The sequence below is a fragment of the Amblyraja radiata genome, chromosome 26, assembly GCF_010909765.2.
Source record: "Amblyraja radiata isolate CabotCenter1 chromosome 26, sAmbRad1.1.pri, whole genome shotgun sequence".
Classification (NCBI taxonomy): Eukaryota; Metazoa; Chordata; class Chondrichthyes; order Rajiformes; family Rajidae; genus Amblyraja; species Amblyraja radiata.
The window spans coordinates 19,920,307-19,947,375 of record NC_045981.1 but is presented as its reverse complement, the minus strand read 5'-3'; the positions used below and the strand labels follow the sequence as shown (position 1 = coordinate 19,947,375).

The 27,069-nt window shown below is 44.8% G+C and overlaps 1 protein-coding gene across 1 annotated transcript in view; it reads right to left on the bottom strand.

Annotated features, from left to right (window-relative positions):
* myo15b (myosin XVB) overlaps nucleotides 1–27,069 on the bottom strand; it is a 156,268-nt gene that overhangs the window by 36,756 nt on the left and 92,443 nt on the right. Inside the window, exons 30-46 of the mRNA XM_033043975.1 lie at nucleotides 23,182–23,391; nucleotides 22,863–22,984; nucleotides 22,584–22,669; nucleotides 22,052–22,139; nucleotides 21,211–21,240; nucleotides 19,877–20,029; nucleotides 15,584–15,741; nucleotides 12,958–13,224; nucleotides 11,181–11,271; nucleotides 8,004–8,123; nucleotides 6,901–7,129; nucleotides 5,798–5,888; nucleotides 4,684–4,930; nucleotides 3,633–3,736; nucleotides 2,191–2,250; nucleotides 594–669; nucleotides 80–198 (exon numbers count right to left, since the gene is read on the bottom strand). Of these exons, the coding sequence (XP_032899866.1) occupies nucleotides 80–198; nucleotides 594–669; nucleotides 2,191–2,250; nucleotides 3,633–3,736; nucleotides 4,684–4,930; nucleotides 5,798–5,888; nucleotides 6,901–7,129; nucleotides 8,004–8,123; nucleotides 11,181–11,271; nucleotides 12,958–13,224; nucleotides 15,584–15,741; nucleotides 19,877–20,029; nucleotides 21,211–21,240; nucleotides 22,052–22,139; nucleotides 22,584–22,669; nucleotides 22,863–22,984; nucleotides 23,182–23,391 (2,251 nt within the window). The remainder of the gene's footprint in view (nucleotides 1–79; nucleotides 199–593; nucleotides 670–2,190; nucleotides 2,251–3,632; nucleotides 3,737–4,683; nucleotides 4,931–5,797; nucleotides 5,889–6,900; nucleotides 7,130–8,003; nucleotides 8,124–11,180; nucleotides 11,272–12,957; nucleotides 13,225–15,583; nucleotides 15,742–19,876; nucleotides 20,030–21,210; nucleotides 21,241–22,051; nucleotides 22,140–22,583; nucleotides 22,670–22,862; nucleotides 22,985–23,181; nucleotides 23,392–27,069) is intronic.

Genomic DNA, 27,069 nt, shown 5'->3' with positions numbered 1-27,069 from the left:
GACCGAAGGGCTTGTTTCCACACTATTTAGATTTGTATTAGCAATTTCTCATGCAATGTGTTCTTGATGCTGTACTTACGCTGACAGAAAACAACCGAGAGAAATAAACAGCCCAGTTGTCACGTGCAGCCACAACAATACGCCTTTTCAGTCCGTTGTCTTGAAGCATCCTGACATTAGTTCCAACGTGAAGTTCAGCTGCGCACAGGGATACATTTACATTAAACCAGGGTGAGGGACTTGGTGTGTGTAAGTATAAGTTCCTGTGAACCTTCAACACATTTATTGTAGAAACTCATTGGATCCCTGGCCCCTTAACTCTTAGAATATATTTGCTGAATTAACACTCACTCACACTCACTCACACTCACATGTACAGCCACAAACACACGCACACTCATACACACATGCACATTTGCACCAGACCCACTGGTAGCAGCACTCCTTCAGATGACACAGACCTTCCTTCCTTATAATACCACCTGTGCACAATGTTAACTCTGCACCAAACTTAAAGATCACTTTTTTCTACTTCCTCTCTGAACCATGGACACCATTCCAGAATAAGGGCGAATTCCCATCCCGCAACATACCGAGTAGATTTAGCATCTTATGCCGTTCCTCCTTGGAAATGCGATTGCAGGTGTTCGAGTAAGTGTCCCGCATGATCTGAGGAGAGATTCAGTTGAAATCAGATACAGGCGAACTCAATGCGTAATACATGACAACGTGGACAGAGAGCTAAAGGCGCAGATATACAAAAACACAATGGAAATAGTCTGGACATTGTTGGTTACCAGCACAGGCCTCACAGGCTGATATGCAGGTTATGTCCAGGTAGGTCCTGTATGTAATTTTCTGACAATTAAATGTTCTGCATATTTTGAACTGACCTTAAACAAAAAAGGAAAATCAAGAAATAATTCAAAGGAAGCATGCAGAGGAGGGGGGATGTGCATGGGAGTGGAATTAATTGGGTGGCTCTTTTATAAAGCTGGCATGGTATCAGTAGACCAATTGACTTTCTGCTGATACATATGATCCCCATTTCCACATGTCTCCCGCCAGCTCTCCGTTCTCACCAGCTGCACCTCCTTCACTTCAGCTGTGTCAATGCGCACGTTTCCATCAGTTGGAGTGATTTCTTCTTAATTCTCCCACTACTGATCAATTTGTCATTAAAATATTTGGATGCAAAATGTACTTTCACACACTTTCCCATCTCAAACCCATTGCCTTGCCTAGTTCTGGGCTCACTCGTGCAGCCGGAGAGCTTCCCTGAAGTTGCATTTACATTATTGCACCAAGAACCTGAGCGGTCACACATATGATTCAGAGAGTCTGGTTAAGGATGGCACGGTGGGGCAGTGGTAGAGTTGCTGCCTTACAGCACCAGAGACCCAGGTTCGAGCTTGACCTCGGGTGCTGTCTGTACGGAGTTTGTGCGTTCTCCCTGTGACCGCATGACTTTTCTCTGGGTGCTCCGGTTTCCTCACACATTTCAAAGACGTACAGGTTTGTAGGGTAAATGGCTTTGGTAAAGATTGTACTAGTGTAGGATAGTTCTAGTGTATCGGGATCACTGGTCAGCATGGACTCAGTGGGATAGTTCTAGTGTATCGGGATCACTGGTCAGCATGGACTCAGTGGGATAGTTCTAGTGTATCGGGATCACTGGTCAGCATGGACTCAGTGGGATAGTTCTAGTGTATCGGGATCACTGGTCAGCATGGACTCAGTGGGATAGTTCTAGTGTATCGGGATCACTGGTCAGCATGGACTCAGTGGGCTGAAGGACCTGTTTCAATTATGTATCTCTAAACTACACTAAACTAAAAAATATTCCCCGTGTAGGCCATAGATAAAAGCAGCCAGCAGGCACTGTTGCTAATCAGTGTAGCTGCATCTGGTGAAGTATAACTGGTAAGAGGTTAGACTGTAGACAGTGTCACACTTTTGGGATGTAATTATTTGTTTCTCTGTACCCCACGCACCAACTGTCTGTGTCTGTGCCCTATTGTGCTGGGGCTGTGGCACAGGTGACCCTTTCCTCTCACACAGAGTCTCTCACAATGCCCCTAACCCCACACATAGAGCTGCCCCCTCAATGTGATGCTACTCAGGGTTGATCGGCCAGCTTTACTACTAAGTTGTGTGCACTGAGAGTTTTGGAGGTTGGATTGCTCTTACCTGTTCACACAGCAGGTTGAGAATATATTCGGAATTAAACTTCTCCCGCGGGTAAAAAAGCTGCAAGGAAAGAGTGGGAGTTAGAAATTCAGTCGAGCACAAAGCACATCTCTCTGTTCCTGATGATCAAAATCAGCGGAGCTCAGGGCTTTGTGGAAATTCAATTCATGCTGCCACAGTCCAAAGTGGTTTCTCAGCCCTACAGAGGAGAGAGGAGCCAGGTCTAATTCTGGTCACTGCAGACTCGTGTGATCGCAGTCAGGGTCACAAATGCATTGCCTAATTGTCACGACGAGTCTACTCTAAGGCCAGCACTGTGACAACTTCTTCCTATAAATAAGTCCCTCAAGTTCTGGTAATATCTTTGTAAATCTTTTCTGCACTCTTTCTAGCTTAATGACATTTTCCTATATACAGGGTAACCAAAACTCAGCACAATAGTACAAGTACAGCCTCACAAACATCCTAACCCACTCGCAACGTAACATCCTAACTTCTATGGTAGACAAAAATGTTGGAGAAACTCAGCGGGTGCAGCAGCATCTATGGAGCGAAGGAAATAGGCAACGTTTTGGGCCAAAACCCTTCTTCAGACTCTTCGTTTCGGCCCGAAACATTGTCTATTTCCTTCGCTGCATAGATGCTGCTGCACCCGCTGAGTTTCTCCAGCATTTTTGTCTACCTTCGATTTTCCAGCATCTACAGTTCCTTCTTAAACATTCTGACTTCCTTACTCAGTGCCCTCATGAAGGCAAGCATTCCAGAAGCCTTCTTCAGCACAATGTTTCTTCAGCACAACTCTGGAGAGGGTTATTAAATATCAAGGATATAGCAGAGCCCTACATCTCAGAACAGGCGATTTGGCCCACCATGTCCCGACTGATGATCAGGTATCTCAGGGCACTTGGTGAAGAATTGTAACATGATAAATTCACAGTTCTGAGACAGTAGTAAAATGAATGTGAGACAGCTGTGCATGAGGTCCACCTGGAGAAGTGGATACTTTCAGAGACGCTAAGTGTAGCCTTTGTTGAAGAGTTCAGTAAATTAAAGAGTTTTAATGAATTTATCATTAGTTCAATTTTCAACCATACATTGATGGTGATGTCTTGTCCAGGTCTCTGTTTTTAATGTAATGGAGTATTAATACAAGTGTAAATGTGCCGTATAAAGAACTGAATATACAGTACCACGTGGTATGATATTATTGTATCAAAACATTGCCGTTAGCTCTTGCCTTCAGTAAAGATTGTTATGTTGCCTGCATTGCCTCTGTTACTTGTTTATACAAGTAGCTCCACTAAAAAGATGCTTCTTTTACTCATTGTTAACTATATGTATTATGGATATGAATAACAGATGTGATTTATTCCTATATCACAGATTACTAACATTAATTGTACTCTAGGTACATTAAAAGCGTGTGATAGTTCATACTGTACCTCTTTGCGCAGGTAGAGTTTCCAAGGGATATTGACATAGGAAAAGTACACACTAGCTGTCCGCCTGTAGAGCTGGGATTTTATATTCTCATCTTGCAATGACCCTGCGAAAATAAAGAGGAGAAAGTATTTTCATTTTGTGGCACTTTCTATGACTTTAGGAAATCCTAAACAAGTGCATAACCAGTGAAACATGTCTGAAACGTGGTTCCGATGTAAGAAGATGCCTCAGCCAAACGGAACACTTCAAGGTCCAACAATCAACAATGCATCAAATGGTCAAGTAACCCACATTAGTGACTATGGATAAATGAAGTTAAAGGGAGCGAGTGACTTCCACTGCTCTTCATTCAGCAGTGTATTTAGTGAGAGGACAGACGGCACATTGCGGGAGTGTATCATTCACAAAGTGACCAGCTCTGGGAGAGAGCAGTACTCTCTCAGTGTTGCACTGAAGTGACAGCCTAGTGCCAGTTTGAGTCCCGCAATGGGCTGGGAGCTGACAAGGGTAAGTGTGGAACAAGGCTATTGGGAAAATGGACAGGTTAATTATATCACCCTTTTATGACTCTTATTCTAATATGGGGAATGTGGCAGCAAATTAGGGCAAGGCAAGTTGCCACAAACAGCAGTATGATAATGGCTAAGTTATGTTTCTCAAACATTAACTGCGATATAAGCATTGAAGAAGGGATTAAGAATAACTGCTCTTCTTCAAAATGTCGACACTTGAAGCCATAGCTTCAGACACCAGAGACAAGAATGCTGCATCCATATGCTTTCATTGTTCAGACATTCTGGGTTCAGGGTTGTGATTATCCTGGGAATATTCAGAATATTTACAGTAACATTTGCCAAAACACCTTGCCTGCCGTATGATTATTGCGAGATGCAAATGGAATATTCTGTCTGTAGTCCACACTAGGTTTTCGCAAAGTTGTGCAATGGAAATATTTTGTCCACATGAAGGCATGGGCTGGTAATGTGAATGCCTAATGTTTAGCCTTGAAAAATACAGTGTGTCGCTGGATAATCACTTGCATGATCTTACCTGTCTCCCTCTTTGGTGAGTCTGGGGAGAGTCGATACTCAGTGTAGTTAGATGGAGTTGCAGTAATGATATCAGAAGGAAAAGGTGGGGGAGGAGGAGGTGGGGGCTGAATCCCTTTCGGAGTTAGGAGAAGCGTGAGTTGCTCCTGTATCGAGGATTGAGACAGGGGGCGGCTCTGTGGTTTTGGTGCTGGTTTGGGTGGAACCTTTGGAGCAGACCTTTCCATTCCGGGGGAAGTAGTATCATCCTGCAATGGAAATGAGACAGGATTTAGGGAAAGCACAAAACTTTCATCCATTTGGTGTCTGCGCTCCATATAATCAGTGGATAGATTAGCAACTGGATCATTGACAGGTGGGTCTGATTTCTTTGTTCTTCTTTTGCTGAAAGAATATGGTGAGCCTCCACTCGCTGCTTGCCCTGTCCCACCAACCTGGTCCTGATGATCCACCACTGAACATAAGACCATAATAAACAGAAGCAGGAGGAGGCCATTCAGCATGCTGTGCCTGTTCCAGCATTCAATTAGATCATGGATGTGCTTTTCATCTCAGTGCAACTTTCCGTTACTAACCTAATTCCTTTTATTCTCTTAATGTTTAAAAAAAGGATCATTCTTAGTCTTGAAGGCAGACAAAAATGCTGGAGAAACTCAGCGGGTGAAGCAGCATCTATGGAGCGAAGGAATAGGTGACATTTTGAATCTCGACCCGAAACGTCACCTATTCCTTCGCTCCATAGATGCTGCCTCACCCGCTGAGTTTCCCCAGCATTTTTGTCTACCTTTGATTTTTCCAGCATCTGCAGTTATTTCTTAAACATTCTTAGTCTTGATGTACTCAGTGACTGTATCTCCACAGCCCTCCTGGGTAGAGAATTAAAAAGACTGTTTGCAGGCAAAGGAAGATTAATTTTCAGATCATCAGCGCTGGACTGAAAAATAATCTGTGCGTTAGAAAAAGCATTTATTTCCTTCATTTAATGCAAATAACATTCGCTTCTTGGTGTTCAAAATATAGGAGAAGGGATCATGTTTCTTTACTGAGTGGGGTGGAAGCAGAGAACATGTGAGGAAATCTCCTGGAATACGTTGGGGCTGAATTGTCTTCCCTACCTCTGGAGGACTCGCTGTTCCTGCCATTCCTAAAAGCGATAATGCTTCATTCTTCGGGTTGTCTTTCTTCAGGAAAGGTTTTGCTTGTACTCTGGAGATGAAGAACAGAAGTGTTATAATAAATAGATGATGAATGTAGGGAGTGAATGTGTAACTCACCTTGTGCAAATCTTAGACCTAAAGAACCACGAACACTGGATTAACTCATCGAATTCCATCTCTTTTTTTGTTCAAATCGTGTCAGACAGGAGAGGAATGAGCAAATTTGAAGCTGCAAGCAACTCTGCAAACAGTTCACAGTTCACCAAACACAAAACACGTCCACTCACAGATAATCAATGTTAAAATGACTTAAGTCAATTAAAATGGACCATTTCTGTCTGGTTTTGGTTATGTGATGCCAAAAGCATAATATCCATGTCTAATGTGGACAGGTCGACTTTGAAATTCAAGATTCAAGGTTCAGATCTGAACCAAAGGTGTATCATAGGTTATGTGGTCAAAGGCATCAAAAGTAGCACAAAATACCACTGAGACTTTAGAGACAGCAGACTGAGGCTTCCTGGGTCAAACTGGTTTGCTCTGAACCCAGTTGCCATCAGAGTCAAGGTGACATTGGAGTGCCAATTGTAAGTCAAGCTTAGTCAACTTCTTGAAAAATCTCCCAAGGACAAATGATGTTGGCCATGCGAAGTACAGGAGAGACAATCTGTAAACACCAGTTAACTGGATACATGTTGCTTTTACCCCTGCAATTGGGGTGAAGCGCTCAAATGGTGGAGGGCTACTTATAACAGTATAAGACCAGAGCACCTGAAGCAAATCCATGCAGCCGTGTCAGGGGGGGGGGGGGGGGGGGGGGGGGGGGGGGGGACATGCAAATTCTACATGAACAGCTGCCAAATTGAACCCCAGTTGCTAGAACTGTGAATCTGCTGCTCGATCAGGTACATCACTGAGCTTCCTGATCACATAACCATCGTAACAGATCAGCAGAGGCTCTGGGATGCACTGGGACTGTCATTGCCAATGGCCATCAAAGTAAAATGCTACTGTTGTGAAGCGCTCATTGCCCAACAGAGTGGGCTTCTCATCATGCTGACCTGTTGGGTTTGTAAATGGGAGGAGGTGACACTGGCCGAGACTGGTACTTTTGAATGATTTCTCGAATGTTGTGACTGGGTTGTGGTGCCCTTCTGGTTTGGACAGATATCTCTGGCTTCTTGTCCTCTTCTTCAATATGCTGCTCATTCTTCTTTCTTTCCTTTTCATGCTGCGAGTCTTTGGTCAGGTTCACTAGAGGAGGGGGTGGAGGTGGAGGAGATGGCGAATCTACAAGGACAAAAAGAAGACAGCATGTGAGTTTAGTTTAGTTTAGAGATATAGTGTGGAAACAGGCCCTTCGGCCCACCAGTCTGCGCTGACCAATGATCACCCGTACACTAGTTCTATCCTACACACTAGGGACAATTTACAGAAGCCAATTAACCAACAAACCTGCACGTCTTTAGAATGTGGGAGTAAACCGGAGCACCCAGGGAAAACCCACGCGGTCACAGGGAGAACGTAGTCAGGATTGTACCTGGGTCTCTGGCGCTGTAAAGCAGCAACTCTACCGCTGTGCCACGGTGCCGCCCACTTCATGATGAGGCTGAGCTGTAGTTCATCACATTAACCTCAGATAATCAGCAATCTTCTGTTCTGATGTTTTGACGGAAGGTGGAGCACCTCAGAAGGTGAGACACTGAACGAGTGACCCGAATGAGCCGTCAGGTGGTTGAGTGGATCAAAGGGTGAAAGAGAAGTTGGTCCATAATGTCAGTGGATGACCGTCGCTCACAGATTGGGAGGTGATTCATTTGATCAGGGGATGGATGGGAAGCAGAAAGTGCAGGTAGGTTGGTGACTGATTATGGGTGGGTAAGGGTCAATGAAACAGGCACTTTGCAGTATCAGTAACTTTGCACATCAGAACTTGAATCCAAGTTGATTTCAAACAATGGCCCATAACTGATTGACCATACAGTGAATGCTTAATGCAATGTTATCCTGAAAGAGAGTGATCTTGGAATTTCCCACCGCACACTGCTCCCACCCCACCAGAGCAGATTCTGAATGAGAGAATGGAAATACAATCTTTATCTGAAGTCTGAGCAGTGACACTTTAAGCAATGAGGAATCATTGAGGTTCCCCACATTCTGATACCTTCCAGTTCCTCCACTTTGGAACTACTGGGTTCTTCCACTTCCTGCTTCTCCTCTGTTTTCTCCGGTTTGGGAAGCAAAATCTTTGATGGACAATTCCACATCAGACTCTCCTCTTTCCCTGGAGAGCAGCAGAGTGAAGAAGATTAGAAAACATATTCTCAAACAAATAAAACACCTTGTCTGAAAGCACCACCAAGATAAGATACAACCCTGTGACCTCCATAAATCAGCATTTTTGGATAGATTACAGGAACCAAATGACATCTCATGTGATAAGTTCAGAAGGTTGTGGAGAGACAACAGAAAAATGATTAGGACCGATGCTTGACTAATATTTTCATCAGTGGAGGTGACCTGTGTTCGGTCCGTTTATTCAACAACATTCATGTTGCATCAGTGACTTCCATGATTGAAGAAGGTGAGCAAGATAAACCTTGCTTTCTTCTCGTGCGTTTGCTTAAACAAATTAGAGCGCAAGATATAGCAGAGAAAGAAGATATTTAGCTCAACAAACCCAAATCCAGCCAGTTGTTGTAACACAGGCCCTACCACCATAACCCATTTTATTCTCCCCAAATTCCTGTCAATTCCCCCCAAATGACATCACTCAACAAAAATGACACCTGCAATTTATTGTGGCTGTTTAACCTATCAACTTGCAACTTTTTGGCAGATAGGAGGAAACCGGAGCACCCATGGAAAATGACGTGTTCACAGGGAGAACGTGCAAACTCCGCGCAGAGAGCACCCTAGATCAGAGTTAAATCTAGATCTTTGGTACCGTAAGACAGTGGCTTTATGCTCTGTACCACTGAGCTGTCCCATGAATTGTTCAACACAAGAAGTTCTAGTGACTGAATTGAGATTGATCCAGGTCTCAACGGAAACAATTCTGTCATCAGAACTTCTTATGTGGAATAATTGGTGGGAAACTCCAGCCACTGTAGGCACATACTCAGGAGAGAAAAGAAAATTAGACACACACGCACAATGCATACATCGTTGGGATGTGTACAGGTTAGTTGCATGAACTTCATTTTCTAATATGTTGGATGCAGCTGGTGCCACTGAAGTCCTCTGGCAGTTAGCCATGGTGAGTGACTTTTACATTTTAAAAGAACGTAGAAAAATGCTAGCAATTATTTTTTGGTAAGATCAAGCCCACTGATTTAATGTTCATTGTGGATATAAAGTTGACTTTAATGTCTAAAGTGGATATACAGTTGACTTGACTTGACAAATAAAGTTGACTTGACTATACTACTCAAATCTATTGAGGTTAGGGATTCAGAGCCCTTGGGTGAATGAGCTGGTCAGAGCGGGCATCAGCGTGATTAAAAAGGACAAAACTGAATCTTTGCGGAGTTTGGTAATGTGGTGGATATGCATGTGCTTATGTACATGGACTTCCAGAAAAGCATCTATTACTCTCCACATTGTGTGAAAAGAAAGGGAGAAGTGATATGGAAGGCAACCTTTTAGCCAGGGGGAATTTCAATTGACTAATTAACCTATAATCCTGCAAGAGTTTGGAATATGAGAGGAAATTGAAGCACCTGGGGGAAACACAAGCGACGCCACTGTGGTGCAGCATTAGCTTCTCACTATATTCATCATTTAGAAAAGCAAGGGCAAGGCTCAGAACACACACTACTCCTCTTTATGATAGACATAAAATGCTGGGGGAACTCAGCGGGACTTCTGGAGAGAAATAATGGGTGACGTTTCAGGTTAGATCCTTCTTCCATCACTTGTCTCCAGAGATGCTGCCTGTCCCGCTGAGTTACTCCAGCATTTTGTGTCTCTCTCCAGTTTAAACCAGCATCTGCAGTTCCTTCCTGCACATTACACCTTTCTAATAATGTTTAGTTTCATTCTAATGCTTTTCATTATGTCCCCTAAACAGTATACACTTCCATCTGAGGTTCAGAGAACAGCATTACTTAATTCACCACATGAAGTCATGCTGTGAGGTTTTCAGCACAGTGCTATTTCATTAAGATATTGCAGGTTTTGCAGCTGTTGTCGTTTAGCCTCCATTAGCAGTCCTTAAAAGAATGCACCAGAGTACACAATCTCTTTAAAATTACAAAGCTGCAGAGAGCTCCTAATACTTACAACACAAAAAAATTAAAGATGAAATAATTTTTGGCCTCTTGATCTGAAAGAGACAGGAATGCCAAGGGACCAAAGTTACATCACATTTTGTTCAGTTCATACCTGGGATATCGCATTTGGCTTGTTGCACCATACTTCAAGACCAGAGAGAGTAGCAATGCAAATGCACCCAAGTAAGTCTGTGCTAGTAGGGATACATTATGGGGAGCATTCATTGTAGTGGTTTAACAACAGAAGATATAAATTGCATCTAATTAAGGCATTTAAAATACTGAAAGGATTTGATTGGATGGAATTGATTTAATTTAGTGGGAGAATACAGAAGTGGCCTGGTCTTTAAATGACAGCTTTGCATCATTTTCAAGAGGCACTTCTCCACAGGCAGGTCCTGAAATCGTGACCACTCTCCAACAAAACAGTTGGGTCAATTGAAAGTTTCAAAATGTGGATAGATTTTTATTGGATAAGGGTATAAACTGTTATTGAATCAAGGCAATAAATAGAATTGAGATTACAAATGATAGCATTATAGAATAATGCATCATGGAAATAGGCCCAAATCGTCCATGCCGACCAAGATGTCCACCTAAGATGGTGTCATTCGTCTGTGTTTGGTCCATATCTCTCTAATCCTTTCCTAACCATGTACCTGAACAAATTGTTTTCACCATTGTAATTGTACCCACCTCTACAGCTTCCTCTGGCAACACATTCCTGATATCCAAAGCACTTTGTGTGAAAAACTTCCCCCTCAAGTCCCTTTTAAATTTGCTTCCTTTCACCTTAACCCTATGCCCTCTAATTTTAGACTCCCTTGCCCTGGGAAAAAGACCATTCAATCTATCTATGTCTGCCATGATTTTATACACATCTAGACAGTTATGCTCCAGGGAAAATTGTTGCAGACGGTCCAGTTTCTCTTTATAACTTAAGCCCCCCAGTCCCGGTAACATCCTCATGAATCTTTTCTGCACCCTTTAGCTATGAGTTAATTACACAGCAGAACAAGATGAAGGACTGAATGGCCTCCTCACATTCCTGGCATTCTGATACACACCTATTTTCTGGAAGAAAGCTCGTTTCTGCTGAAAATTTTTTAATTGTTCCGAATCCATCTCCTCAAAATCTTCTTTAGTCGTGAGAACAACCTTGAGAGAGAGAGAGATAAAACATGACATACCATAGTAACCTTCCACCTGGTAATTTGATGCCTGACAGATGAAACATAGTATCATGGGCACGTACAGCCATGCATATTTTGAACGAACTATGGAGTGAGGAAGAGGTGATTGCTGTGACCCTATTTGCTCCCCTTTGCTTATGAATGAGTCACGGTGGCGCAGCGGTAGATTTGCTGCCTTACAGCAAAATACAGCGCCAGAGACCCAGGTTTGATCCCGACTACGGGTGCTGTCTGTACGGAGTTTGTACGTTCTCCCCGTGATCTGCCTGGGTTTTCTCCCAGATCTTCGGTTTCCTCCCACACTCCAAAGACGTACAGGATTGTAGGTTAATTGGCTTGATAAAATGTAAAAATTGTCCAGTATAAAATTGTCCGAATTGTCCAGTGCTGAGTGATGCTCTACCTAGAGCTTTTCAGCGTACAACATCCAGATCCAGATCCAGAATGGCTTCAATGACCACATCATCTATTTTAGTGATGTGACCAGCACCTGACTGAATGGTAGGGTGATGGGTGCACAAGGCCAATCAGCCTCTCTGGATCACATTTCCAACACTCTAAATGAATTCTATCCAGATATTTCAATCAACAAAAAACCCTTGAAGGACTCAGCGCTAATTTCAACAATTTCAGATAATGAGCAAATCTGGAATTTTCTGTGTTTAAAAAGGAACTGTAGATGCTGGAAAATTGAAGGTACACAAAATAGCTGGAGAAACTCAGCGGGTGCAGCAGCATCTATGGAGCGAAGGAAATTGGCAACGTTTCGGCCCGAAATGTTGCCTATTTCCTTCGCTCCATAGTTGCTGCTGCACCCGCTGAGTTTCTCCAGCTTTTTTGTGTACCTGGAATTTACTGTGTTTGTTTCCAGACTTCTGGCATTCAATGATTTTGCTTTTGAAGCTCAGGTGCAGTGCCCAGCTTAGAACATAGAAGAGAACAGCACAGAAACAGCTCCTTCAGCCCACAATGGCTGTGCCAAACATGATGTCAAGTTAAACTAATCTCCTCTGCCAGCATGTGATCCATATCCCTCCATGTGTCCATCCAGAAGCCTCTTAAATGCCACTGCCGTATCTGCCTCCACCACCCATCCAGGGACCCAACACTCTCTTTGTAAAATACATGCAATGAACATCTCCATTAAACGTTGCTCCTCCCACAAAGCTATTCTCTTTAGTCTTTGACATTTCCACCCTGGAATAGAAGGTTTTGACTGTCCACCTTATCTATGCCTCATAAATAATTTTTTTCTATCAGTTTTCCCCTCTAACTTCGATGCTTCAAATAAAGCAATCCAGGTTTGTCCAAGCTCTCCACATAGCTAATACTCCCTAATCCAGCCAGCATTCTGGTAAATCTCTTCTGCACCCTCTCCAAACTCTCCACATCCTTCCTGTAATGGGGGGGACCAGAACTGCACGCAATACCCCATGTGCAACCTGAGGTAAAGGAGGAAAGGTCATAAGGTCACAAGGAATAGGAGTAGAATTTGGCCATTCAGTCCATCAAGTCTACTACGCCATTCAATCATGGCTGATCTATCTCTCCCTCCTAGCCCCATTCTCCTGCCTTCTCGCCATAACCTCTGACACCTGTACTAATCAAGAAAGAAACATTATGGGGAAAATGTGATGCTAAAAATAAATACCGTGTCTCTTGCGGGCTTTTCTGCTGCTTCAGGAGGATTTGTATTGATAATTGGCCTATTTTTCTCGCTGGGCTTTTCTGGTTGTTCGGATGAATCAGGTGGAATGGATTTAGTTTTTGTCTTTGGGGTGGTTGCAGTTTTTGTTATTTTAGGCACATGCTGTCGCTCCTGCTGTCGCTCCTGTTGTGGCTCCTCTGGTTGCTCCCTCTGTATTTGCCGCTGTTGTTGCTGACTGATGGTCAGGGCCTGAGAAGTCATCTGCTGTGCCTGGGGAAAGAAATTTGCTGTGTAGTACTCAATATTCAGAGTTAACAGGTAAATTCCCCCAATGTAGAAAATGAGATAATTAAAACATATATTTTATATGTTGTATAATATTAATATACAGTAATTATATCAAGTTGTGGATGTTGCCCAGTCTTTCACACAGACTGCCCTTCCCACCACTGACTCTATGCACACTTCCCACTTACACCCTGCTTCTCCCCTCTTCCATTGGGCAGAAGGTACAAAAGCTTGAAATCATGTACCATTCACTCAAGTACCGCTTCTTTTCTGTTGCTATCAGACTAGTAATAGGACCTCTCAAATGTTAAGGACGTGTTACTGATCTTCCTTCTACCTTATTGCAGCTCCTGCATTTTTTGTCTGCACTTTCCCTGTATCCCTAACAAAATATTCAACACTTATGTCTATCTTCAATTTAAACCGGCATCTGCAGTTCCTTCCTACCCACTTTGTTTCCTTTCTCTTTTTGCACTACATGTTGTACTTGTACATAGTTCATTGTACTCATGTACTGTATAGTATGATTTGTCTGGATAGCTCACTAAACAAAGTTTCTCACTATATCTTGGTATACCTTACAATAACAAACCAATTAATTGTAGGGGGCGCTGTCCTGTGCACGGCTGCCCAGCCAGCAGCTGTCTGTCTTTTCATCTTTTTATTTTTATTTTAGTTAGTTAAGTGTTTTGTTTGGAGGTCTAGACTTTTTTATGTGGGGGGTGGGGGGTGGGGGGGGAGGGGGAAACTACCTTTCAGGATCCCTACCTGGTCGGAGAGGCAGCTTTTCTCCGGGCTGCAGCTTCGACCCGTCCTCGCGGCCTACCAGCGGGCCTGGAGCGGCGTTTCCTGTCGGGGACCGCCCAGAACCTCGGCTTCGGCGGCGGCACAGCGCTGGAGCGCTATCGCGGAGCGGGCGATGCCTTGCCCGGGTCCCCGCGCTGGAGCTCCGGTGAGCTGAATATCGCTGAGGAAAACATCGCGGAGCTGCGGGACTGTGGAGCGATCAGCTGCGGGTGGCGGCGCTGAACTTTACACCGGGAGCCTGGGATCTCTAGATGAGATCGCCAGTTGTGGAGCTCCAACCGGCGCGGCCTTGTTGGCTTTGGAAGCCGCGGCCTCCAGTACGGAAGCGGCCGTTCCAGGTATCCCAAGCCGCTGAGAGGACTCTCCCGACGCCGGAGCAACATCACCCGGCAAGAACGGCCTGGAACATCGGGCCTCCGTAGAGGCAACTGTGGAGGCCTCAATAGGCCCGACTATGGGTGAACTGGGGTTGGGGACTGGACTTTGTGCCTTCCCTCATAATGGGAACCATTGTGGGGGGATGTTCTTTATGTTTAAAACTCTTATTAATGTTATGTCTGTATTCCTTCTTTATGTGCTGCAAAATGGCAAGAAGCATTTCACTTCACTACACCTAGGTGTATGTGAATGTGACCAATAAAATACCTTTGATACCTTTGATACCTATGAATTGAACAATGGCTATTCTCAGGATAATGTGAATTCCCTGGAAAAGCTCTAAATGTAGCATTGGTCACCGCATAATGTCATTGTATCTGATGCAGAAACAGCACAAAACTCACAAGTGTACGACACTAGGAAGTACTTGGTGGAATCTCTTAGCTCTCATTATTATCTCTTCACTCAAGATTGTCCATTTTCAATTACATAGTGCTGAAAATAGCAATTTCTGGACCAGGGTATCAGCCCTCAGGAAGTACTCCGCCATTTATTGCTTAAATGAGGAGAAATTGCTTTGCCCAATGGAATGTGATTTGTTGCAAATCTCTACACCAAAGAGATCTAGCTTCTCAGTTGTTGAGTATCTTTGGGCCTGAGTGAGATGATGCGTTGGATGTAAGGACAGGTTAGGAAATTGGAAATGATGTGATGGTTCATCTCAATGAATGGCATTGCAGGTTGAAAAGGTCATGAGGTCATAAGTGGTAGGAGCAGAAATAGGCCAATCGGCCCATCAAGTCTACTCCGCCATCCAATCATGGCTGACCTATCTCTCCCTCCTAACATTTTTCCCATTACCCTTGACACTCTGCCTTCTCCCCATAACCCTTGACACCCGTACTAATCGAGTGTCATGTGACCTGCTCCATCAAACTCTTAAACTCACACCTTTCAGATTTAAATAACTCAGTGCCACGCCAAAGACGGCCTTTACTCTTAGTGACTTGGGCAAACAAGATAGAGCGTACTTGGAAAAGTTTGCTCAGCATTGATCTCGTAGTTGATACAGATTATTTGTATAGCCAATAATCTAACACATTACATTCTGTGCGACTGATGATAAGCATGGACTATGTGTAATATGTACACTCACCAGCAGAAGGGCCTGTTGGTTGATGAATCTTTCCTGCTGTTCTGAAAGTTGAAAGGAGTTGTGTTGGTTTGCAGGCTGTGAAAACTGAGACCTTGGATAATGGGATGTCTGGTGCATGGGCTGCATCTGAGGCATGCTGGCCTGTGGGACCATCATTACTGTGGGGGAAAGACACAGACCAACATGATCAAATCCATGGCAAATTCTTCATAAACCCAGAGAGCCGCCGTGTTGATTCAGCGCCAGGGTCTCTACAAAATCACTGTTCTCCCACTAGATGCTTTGAACAACATTTACAACCAAGGTGATCTGCCTACATTCCATAAGCACCTCCAAGTTACAACTTCTCATGTCTGAAAAATATGGCGAGGGGTTTTGCACTGCGTTCAGCAGCGTGTGCATTCCTGAGCAGACTTTTTCATTGTCAAATTAAGGTTAGATCAAGATTATGCGATGGCCATCTTTGTGCAATGCTCTTTCCAACATAACCTCAGACACCTATCCAGTGAAAAGCAAATGCAAAAATCACACTAAGAGTCTCAGAGACTGATTCCTCCGTCAGGAGACACGGGAGACTGCAGATGCTGGAATGTGGAGCAAAAAACAAGTCGCTGGAGGAACTCAGTGCATCAGGCAGCATCTGTTGAGGCATTTCATAGAAACATAGAAATTAGGTGCAGGAGTAGGCCATTCGGCCCTTCGAGCCTGCACCGCCATTCAATATGATCATGGCTGATCATCCAACTCAGTATCCCGTACCTGCCTTCTCTCCATATCCCCTGATCCCTTTAGCCACAAGGGCCACATCTGACTCCCTCTTAAATATAGCCAATGAACTGGCCTCAACTACCCTCTGCGGCAGAGAGTTCCAGAGATTCACCACTCTCTGTGTGAAAAAAGTTTTTCTCATCTCGGTTTTAAAGGATTTCCCCCTTATCCTTAAGCTGTGACCCCTTGTCCTGGACTTCCCCAACATCGGGAACAATCTTCCTGCATCTAGCCTGTCCAACCCGTTAAGAATTTTGTAAGTTTCTATAAGATCCCCTCTCAATCTCCTAAATTCTAGAGAGTATAAACCAAGTCTATCCAGTCTTTCTTCATAAGACAGTCCTGACATCCCAGGAATCAGTCTGGCGAACCTTCTCTGCACTCCCTCTATGGCAATAATGTCCTTCCTCAGATTTGGAGACCAAAACTGTACGCAATACTCCAGGTGTGGTCTCACCAAGACCCTGTACAACTGCAGTAGAACCTCCCTGCTCCTATACTCAAATCCTTTTGCTATGAAAGCTAACATACCATTGGCTTTCTGCACTGCCTGCTGCACCTGCATGCCTACTTTCAATGACTGGTGTACCATGACACCCAGGTCTCGCTGCATCTCCCCTTTTCCTAATCGGCCACCATTTAGATAATAGTCTGCTTTCCTGTTTTTGCCACCAAAATGGATAACCTCACATTTATCCACATTATACTGCATCTGCCAAACATTTGCCCACTCACCCAGCCTATCCAAGTCAACTTGCAGTCTCCTAGCATCCTCCTCACAGCTAACACTGCCCCCCAGCTTAGTGTCATCCGCAAACTTGGAGATATTGCCTTCAATTCCCTCATCCAGATCATTAATATATATTGTAAATAGCTGCGGTCCCATCACTGAGCCTTGCGGTACCCCACTAGTCACTGCCTGCCATTGTGAAAAGGACCCGTTTACTCCTACTCTTTGCTTCCTGTTTGCCAGCCAGTTCTCTATCCACATCAATACTGAACCCCCAATGCCATGTGCTTTAAGTTTGTATATTAATCTCTTATGTGGGACCTTGTCGAAAGCCTTCTGGAAGTCCAGATACACCACATCCACTGGTTCTCCCCTATCCACGCTACTAGTTACATCCTCGAAAAATTCTATAAGATTCGTCAGACATGATTTACCTTTCGTAAATCCATGCTGACTTTGTCCAATGATTTCACCACTTTCCAAATGTGCTGCTATCCCATCTTTAATAACTGACTCTAGCAGTTTCCCCACTACCGATGTTAGACTAATTGGTCTGTAATTCTCCCGTTTTCTCTCTCCCTCCCTTCTTAAAATGTGGGGTTACGTTTGCTACCCGCCAATCCTCAGGAACTACTCCAGAATCTAAAGAGTTTTGAAAGATTATTACTAATGCATCCACTATTTCTGGAGCTACTTCCTTAAGTACTCTGGGATGCAGCCTATCTGGCCCTGGGGATTTATCGGCCTTTAATCCATTCAATTTACCCAACACCACTTCCCGACTAACCTGGATTTCACTCAATTCCTCCAACTCCTTTGACCCGCGGTCCCCTGCTATTTCCGGCAGATTATTTATGTCTTCCTTAGTGAAGACGGAACCAAAGTAGTTATTCAATTGGTCCGCCATATCCTTGTTCCCCATGATCAACTCGAGTTTGAGACTCTGCATCAAGCTTGAGAGGGGAGTGTATGCTTATTAATGGCTTCTACGTTAGACCATTCAGACCCTCCTGGTTGCATTACCATCCAGTCATCGACCTGCATCTCCATTTTTAACTTCCTTGGTGCTTTCACCTATCCAACATTAGCGTAGTTCCAACTGCTGGTTGTGAACGATTGCAGCAAGATCTGGATCGATTGGCCAGGTGGGCGGAGGAATGGTGGATGGAATTTAATACAGAGAAGTTTACTTTGGGACGTCGAACAAGGGCAGGACCTGCACAGTAAATGGTAGGCCTCTGGGTAGTGTTGTAGAGCAGACGGATCTAGGAGTATGAGTGCATGGTTCCATGAAGGTCGAGTAGATAAGGTGGTCAAAAAGTATTTTGGCACTTTGGTCTTCATCAGTCAGAGTATTGAGTATAGAAGGTACACAAAAAAGCTGGAGAAACTCAGCGGGTGCAGCAGCATTTATGGAGCGAAGGAAATAGGCAAAGTTTCGGGCCGAAACCCTTCTTCAGAGCATTGAGTATAGAAGTTGGGAGGCCATGTTGCAGTTGTATAAGACATTGGTGAGACCGCATTTAGAATATTGTGTTCAGTTCTGGGCACCTTGTTATAGGAAAGATATTGTCAAGCTTGAAAGGGTTCAGAAAACATTTGCAAGGATGTTGCCAGGCCTGGAGGGTGTGAGCTATGGGGAGAGGTTGAGTAGGCTGGGTCTCTATTCCATGAAGCATAGGAGGATGAGGGATCTTATAGAAGTACACAAAATCATGAGAGAAATATATAGGGTAGATGCACAGAGTCTTTTGCTAGGAGTATGGGAATCGCAGACCAGAGGACATAGGTTGAAGGTGAAGGGGAAATTATTTAATAGGAATCAGAGGGGTAACTTTTTCACACAGAGGGTGTTGGGTGTATGGAACAAGCCTTCAGAGGAGGTAGTTGAGGCTGGGACTATCCCATCATTTAAGAAACAGTTGGACAGGTATATGGATAGGACAGGTATGGAGGGTTATGGACCAAGCGCAGGCAATTGGGACTAGTGCAGCTGGGACATTGTTGGCCGGTGTGGGCGAGTTGGGCTGAGGGGCCTGTTTCCACACTGTATCACTCTATGACTATGCTTCCTGGCAACAACTGACTATTGTGGAGGGAACATTAACTTTCCACCGCACTTTGTGGGAAAATGTACATCCTGATTTCTCTCAGCTCTGATTTTAACCCCATGTTATTGTCCCCATCGGAGAAGACAGCTTGCTGTCCCTATCCCTTGCAATACCGACCAGATCAGGTCACTCTCAATCTTCCACAATCTAGGACATTGTACTTTGGCTCAGGCACCAGGGAATATCTACAGTTCTTGATCTGAGAAACCTCATGGAATCGAATTGTGCTTTCCAGAAACATTGTATAGAGGAAATCAAAATTCTAGTTAAATACTCAGTAGTGATATATTGTTTAACACTGTTGTACACTTCTTAAACACTTAATTTTGCCCCGGCTGCCTCAGGCAAATGTTACATCTCTTGATTGCATTGTCAGAGATTGACATGTGTTTCAGGTGTAGGGCCATGCACATTTGATTTGCGTTTCCTGGTGCGACTCTTCGTATATGTCTGGCTCTCAGTAAGCTCAAGCTTCCTGCCTCTTATATTGGAAAAGCAAGCACTGACTTTGGACGGTGATGAGGCAGCTTTCACTGCAGTCGGACTGTAGACATCAGGAAATGTGCCGGAACAATATTGCAAGAGTAATTACAAGAGTAAAGAACATTGTAGTGTTGATGGAGTAGACAGGGGCTGCCTGGCTGTAATTGCCGGGAAGAGAGAAAGCTGAGAGAATGCCATTACCTGGCATTGATGTTTCCATTGGCTGCATCATTGGAACGGGTTGCATTGCAGGCATTTGTGGCATTGCATGCATTGGTTGCATTGCGGGCATGAGTGGGGTCTGATACGCAGGTACGGTCGCCATCTGTGGCATCTGAGACATCATTGGGATACCTGAACACGAAAGAAAAAGAGTTCTAGTCCACCAGGTCTCCTCAAATCCCATGTATCACCCCATACACCCAAAGGTTTTCATCCTGAGTCATGGGGAAGCTATTGGAGAGGATTCTTAGACTGTAGATAGGGTTTACTTGCACTTAAAAAATAATGGGATTATTTGGAATAATTTGGCTTTATGCGGACTCATGTTCATGAGGACACTGTACACTGCAAGGTACAGACGAACTGTACACTGCAAGGGCAGGGAAGCGAGTGGGTCATCTCTGACCCCTCTCACCCTGGCAACAAGTCCTTTGAAGCATTTCCCTCTGGAAGGCGACTCCGGACTGTCAAAGCCACCACAGCCAGACATAAAAACAGTTTTTTTCCACGAGCAGTAGCTCTACTCAATAACCAAAAGTCTGTAGCCTCCTTTTGCTCTGGTATTTTATTTCACTCACATGTTTAAACTATAATGGTTTATTCTTAATGTTTTAATGTTTTATTCTTAATGGTTTACTGTATGTCGTGTTGTTACTTGCAAGCTGAGCACCAAGGGAATTCCTTGTATGCGTACATACTTGGCCAATAAAATTATTCATTCATTCATGTTTGATTAGGGTCAGGCTGTGGGTGTTGACTTTAGTCAGTCACGTTTAGAAACATGGGACTTGGTAGATCAGATTCAAAATTGACTTGGCCGTTGAAGACAGAGGGTAGTGGTGGCGAGATGTTTCTTTGTCTGGAGGTTTGTGACCAGTGGTGTTCCAAAGGGCCAAACTGTACAAACCCAACAGACGTGTACGTCTTTGGAGTGTGGGAGGAAACCGGAGCACCGGAGAAAACCCACGCAGTCACAGGGAGAATGTACAAACTCTGTACAAACAGCACCCGTAGTCAGGATCGAACCTGGGTCTCTAGCGCTGTAAGGCAGCTACTCTCCCTCTGCACCACTGTGATACCCCTGTGAGGCATGATCCTGGGGAGGGTGAGAGTCCTGGGGCTGTTAAATGATTGCATTGGGTCACTATGAGCCTGTAGCTTCAGGCATACATCCATCTCACAGTTTGCCCGAGGACTAGATTGCACTCTGAAAAATGTGGGCAGGAGAGTGAATGAGAAATAGACATTCAATCCCAGAGATTCCACATTGACAGCCAGGGCTGCACTGAGTGAACGGCCGAGGGTGTACGTACCCATTGAGTAGCTGGGGACCATCGGTAAACCTGTGTACAAAGAGAAATCATTGATAATTGTACTCAAGAGGAAGCAGAGGACACTGACAGTTAAATCTGCCCACAGTGCACATGTACACACTCACACATTCTTCACACAGTGCACTCCACAACCTAGGCTGAGTCCAGAACTCATGCTCACTCATTCCTCCAGCTTACAATCTGCTTCATCCATTCCTCATACATACACAAGATCAACCCCAGCTCACACTCACTCACCCGGAACCCGAGCACACGCTCACCCTGAACCCGAGCTCACACTCACTTACCCTGACCCCCAGCTCACACTCATTCCACAAACCACATCTCACACCCACTTATCCCAAACTCCAGCTCACACCCATTTATCCTGAACCTCAGCTCACACCCACTCATCCCAAATCCCATCTCACACTCACTCCAGCTCACACTCATTATGACCCCTAGCTCATGGTCATTCTCACCCTCGCTCACACTCACTCACTCTGCCCCCAGCTCACATACGTACCCTGACCCCATTCCCAGTCACGCACCCAGGCCCCCAGCTCACACTTACTCTGACTCACTTTGCCTGACCTGCACAAACTCATTCACCTGGTCCCCAGCTCACACTAACACCTCACACTAAATTATCCTTACTCCCTGCTCACACTCATCCTCATGCCAAGCTCACTCCAAACGTATCTTCATCTGTGACTCACACTCAGCCACGCTTAATGAACAGATTCCTGATGTCATTCTCATTCCCTAATTCTCATTTATCACACACTCTGCATACAAACCAGTGCAGCAACACAAACACCCCTTCGTGCCCATCACTGACCTGTGGTCATGTACGCTCCGTTCTGTGTCGGGCCTACTCCCCCTCCTCCTTTCATCCGCCTGTTCAGAGCTGCGGTTTGCTGCATTTCCTGCAAGTGTATCCAAAAAAACCTGTCAGAACGCAATGGCACCTCCCTCACGCTCTTCTCCCCCACACCCTCACACCCTCACCCTCACCCTCACACCCTCAACCTCCAACACTCACACCCTCCACCTCCAACACTCACACCCTCCACCAGTTGGTCATGGCACCTCCCTCACACCCTCTTCTCCGACACCCTCCTCTCTGACACCCTACATCCTCACACTCTCCTCCCTCACAAACTCACCCTCCAACACTCACTCTCCACCCGACAACATTCCCATCCTCCCCCTCACACCTACTCCACCGTTTTTTACATTCTCCCTCACACTGACTTCCTCCAACATCCACTACATACACTACCACACACCCACTCACACTGCCACCATTCACCCCTCCTTCTATACACACCCGTCCTTCTGTGCACACACCCACATCGCTCTACACTCACCCCTCCGCCGTGGGAGAACACTGGGTCAAACAGTTTGTCCACGTAGTTTTCAAACCCCTGTGAAGCCTCTGATTTTGTTGAGGAGCCTGTGGAGAAACAAGCATCATTAGAATGGGCAGGGCACAAGCAGGAACTGCATAACCTCCCCCCCCCCCCCCCTCCACCCCCCAAGCCTGAGCCTCACACGGGATGGGCAGCGAGCTCACCCTCACCAACGTGACCCACACTGGGCGACATCGAATTGTCACACCGTTAAGTCTACATCTTTAAGCTACTTACAAGCATACATGTAGGGGTCAGCGTCGGAACCATCGTCGGACACCATGCTGGGCGGCAGGGCTGGTGCCTGTACATTGGGCGCTGGAGGAATAAATTCTTCATAGACCTCGAGGCGTGGGCTACTAAAACACAGATCGCAGTGCTCAGGAGGGACAAACTGACAACACAACAGAAAATGCACAGAAAATGCAACAGAAATTGTTCAAATCAGCCAATTCCATGAGACCTGTGCTTGCCGAATACTTCTACAATTGGCTGACTGGCTCCGCATTCACTGAACGAGCAGTGATGTAGACACCAACAGCATTGAGTTACTTACGCATAGCAGTCATCATAGGCTGAATGGGATTCATAATCGCTGCCATTTTCTTGTGAATGGATGATGGAGGCAGATGTCTGGGCCAGTGGAACGTTCAGGACTTCAGTCTCAGCAATGAGATCCATGACAAAGTCGCAGCCAAGCATGTCTCTCCATTCCGCTCCTGTGTGCAAGGACACCGTCCAACCTCTCTGCTCTTCCTCCTGGCCCCTGCAGAGACCAAGAAGCAGGACATTCTGATCAGTATCTTACCACATTTGACATTGAGCTTTGCCTATGGAGCAGATGCACTACAATGCTGAGAACGACAGTATATTCTACACACTGTACCTCCCCCTTTGCTCTATCTATTGTACGTGAGCATGTCTTGATTGTATTTATGTGTGGAATATCTGATCTATTTGGATAGCATGCAAGCGAAGCTTTTCACAGTACCTTGATACACATGATACTAATAAACTTAAACCTAAAAGACACCTTTGCCTAACAAAATGTGATCAAAATATTAACAGTGAGTGCACGTATTAGATTCTTATGAAAGGGTCTCCAACCTGCAACCTGCAACATTAATTAATTACACAGATGCTGCCTGACCAGCATTGCAATTATACAATTTTGAAAAATCTATCCATTTCGGGCATTAAGGCTTTCACCAAGATTTCAAACCAAACTAAACCATTACTAACTGACACTACCAAATTACTTTAGACTTAGAGATAGAGTGCAGAAGCAGGTCCGTCGTCCCACCGAATCCGTGGCAACCAGCGATCACCCCGTACACGAACACTATCCTACACACTAGGGACTAGGGTATGATGAAGCTGAATTTTAGTTAAAATATAAGAAGATATTAAATTGGTTTCTGGGCTAGCTTACAGCTTATATTTAGTGTCAAATTAGGCTTGCCTCAGGTTGCAGTGTGTGGGATAATAAGTACCATAACATTGTCTCCCAAGTGAGGAAGTGACAGAGAAAGAAACAGCTAGTCACATCTTTGAAGTAAGATGCTATGAACCAAATGACCAATGTTTATGGGGGAGGAGGCAATAAAGGAAGAGAGAAACAGCTAGTCACATCTTTGAAGTAAGATGCCATAAACCAAATGGCCAATGTTTATGAGGGACCAAATGACAGCAAGGAAGCAGCGAAAGAGCTAGGGTGATCTCTGTGAAGATAAAATGGCATTATCCAAATAGCCAATGTTTATGAAGGACGAGAGAGGAACAGGGAAGTGGAAAGATAAAATGTCGTAAACCAAATGGCCAATGTTATCTTGTAACATGTAAACAAAAGGCCTTTGATGTGATGCATTCTGTGGAAACCTTTTCCTGTACCTCTGACCATGACTAATGTCTGTGAAATGTGCTAAGGGAACAAAAAAACCCTATTTAATGCAATGTAATTCTGTTGTTCAGCGAGGTGAACGGAGGACGGTCAAGTGTCTGTAATGGTCACTTGACTGGAGTTCTCCCTCCCTTCCATCGGCCGATGTTAAGTAAAGTTTTGAACTGGTCTACCAAACAGTTTGTGTGGTGTCTGTTTATTAAGAAGCGAACCTGGTTTAGTAGTTAAGAAAGTAGCTTTTTCAGGTACACTTTTAACGAAGCCAAGTAACCTACAAACCTGTACGTCTTTGGAATGTGAGAGGAAACTGGAGCACCCGGAGAAAACCCATGCGGTCACAGTGATTACGTACGAACTCCATACAGTCAGCACCCATAGTCAGGAATGAATCCGGGTCTCTGGTGCTGTAAGGCAACAACTTTACCGCTGTGCCACTGTGCTGCCCAAATTACTCCTAGCTCTTAATCAAATCATCTCTTGATCCTTCAGACTCAATGCAACCAGAATTGATGCAACTTGACCCCAGGGACCTCCACCTGTTATTGGGGCTCAGGGTTTCTCAGCAAATTGCACACATGCATTAGTGCTTCATAATTATTGGAGGTGCCCGTGGCCTGTAGGCCTCCCGATGCATATGGCCGTGTCTGACACAATATTGTGTAGGAAAGAACTGCAGATGCTGGTTTAAACCGAAGATAGACACAAAACGTTGGAGTAATTCAGCGGGTCAGATAGCACCTCTGGAGAAAAGGAATAGGTGACGTTTGAAGAAGGGGCTTGACCTGAAACGTCACCGATTCCTTTTCTCCAGAGATGCTGTCTGAGCCACTGAGTTACTCCAGTTTTTTGTGTTTATCTTCAGCTGCTAAGTTCTGACATTGTGCCTGGTACATCTGCCCAGCAGACCCTCCAGGTCATCACTGGTCAGATAACTGTGATGAACTGCGAGGCATTTTCAAACATGTATGGTTTGTTTGGCAAGCCTCACATCTGATAGATTCACCAGGAGCCCAGAAACCACCGCCACTAGTCTGAGGCTACGCAGGATGTATCGCTAACTTACACTGCATGGCCACTCCGACAGAGCCATGGTCACATGTATGAATTGAAAATGCAATGTAGGTCATTGAAATACACATAAGACTTACACAGAGCAGTAGAGCACAGGAACAGGCCCTTCGCCCCAATGACGCAGATGCCAAGTATGATGCCAAGTTAAACCATCTCCTCTCCCTGCATGTGATCCATATCCCTCCATTCCCTGCGCATCCATGTGCTATCCATATGCTATCTAAAAGCCTCTTAAATACCACTAGTGTATCTGCTGCCATTACAATTTCTGGCTGTTCGTTCCAGGCACCCACTACCCTCTGCACCTCGCCTATAAATTTTGCTCCTATCATATTAAAGCTATGCCCTCTAGACTTTGGCATTTCCACCGTGGGAGAATTGTTCTGTCTACCCTATCCATGCTTGTCGCATAGTCATTGAGTAATACGGCACAGAAATAAGCACTTCAGCCCAACAATTATATGCAGACCAAGATGCCTCATTTAAGCTACTTCCATTTGCCCACATTTAGACCGTATCCCTTTAAACCTTTCCTATTGTGGGTCAAAGTCCAAATGTCTTTTAAATGATGGGATTGGTGGTCTGGGGACGGGTAGGGCCTGTTTCCATGCTGTAACTTTCAGTTCAATTCAACCAATCTAAACCTCACTGACGCTCTTCCTCACTGTCCGTAACTGCACTAAATTTGGTGGTGTCTGGAAACTTACTAACCAACCCTTCAACATTTGCATCCAAGTCATCTATATATATCACAAATAGAGATCCCAGCACCTATCCTTACAAATCACCACTGGTCACTAACCTCCAGCAAGAATAACACCTTTCCACCACTACCCTTTGTCTTCTAAAATACCAAGTTACCATGGATCTCATGCATCTTAATCTCTTATTAACCCTTGTCCCCTCCTCAAAAACTCAATGGTTAGTAATGCATGACCAGCCACAGGCAAAGCAGCTTACACCCCAGCAGTATGAATATTGATTTCTCTAACTTCAATTAACCCTTGCTTTCCCTCTGTCTCCATCTTTCCCCCATCCTAGTTCGACAACTAGTCCTACTGTCGCCTGTTTAAATATTACTGATTGTACGTCAGGTTGTCATCTTCCCCTCAGCTCACAATGAACCAGTCTACATTTCCTTATCACCATCTGCTTTGATCTCGTTTTCACACCCTACTCTTCCATATCTCTAGACTCCCTCTCCCCTGACTCTGAAGAAGGGTCTCGACCCGAAACGTCCGCCACCCATTCCTTCTCTCCAGAGATGCTGCCTGTCCCGTTGAGTTACTCCAGCATTTAGTGCCTTTCTGCACAGACAAAGCCATGCTGCCTGTCCCTGATTATCCTATTCCCTTTCAAATGCGAGTAAATCCGATACCAACATGTCACATGGTCTAATCAGGGCAAATGCAATGTATTGTGGTTTTATATTTATAACTACAATATGCATTGAATCTTTGCAGGTACACCTGT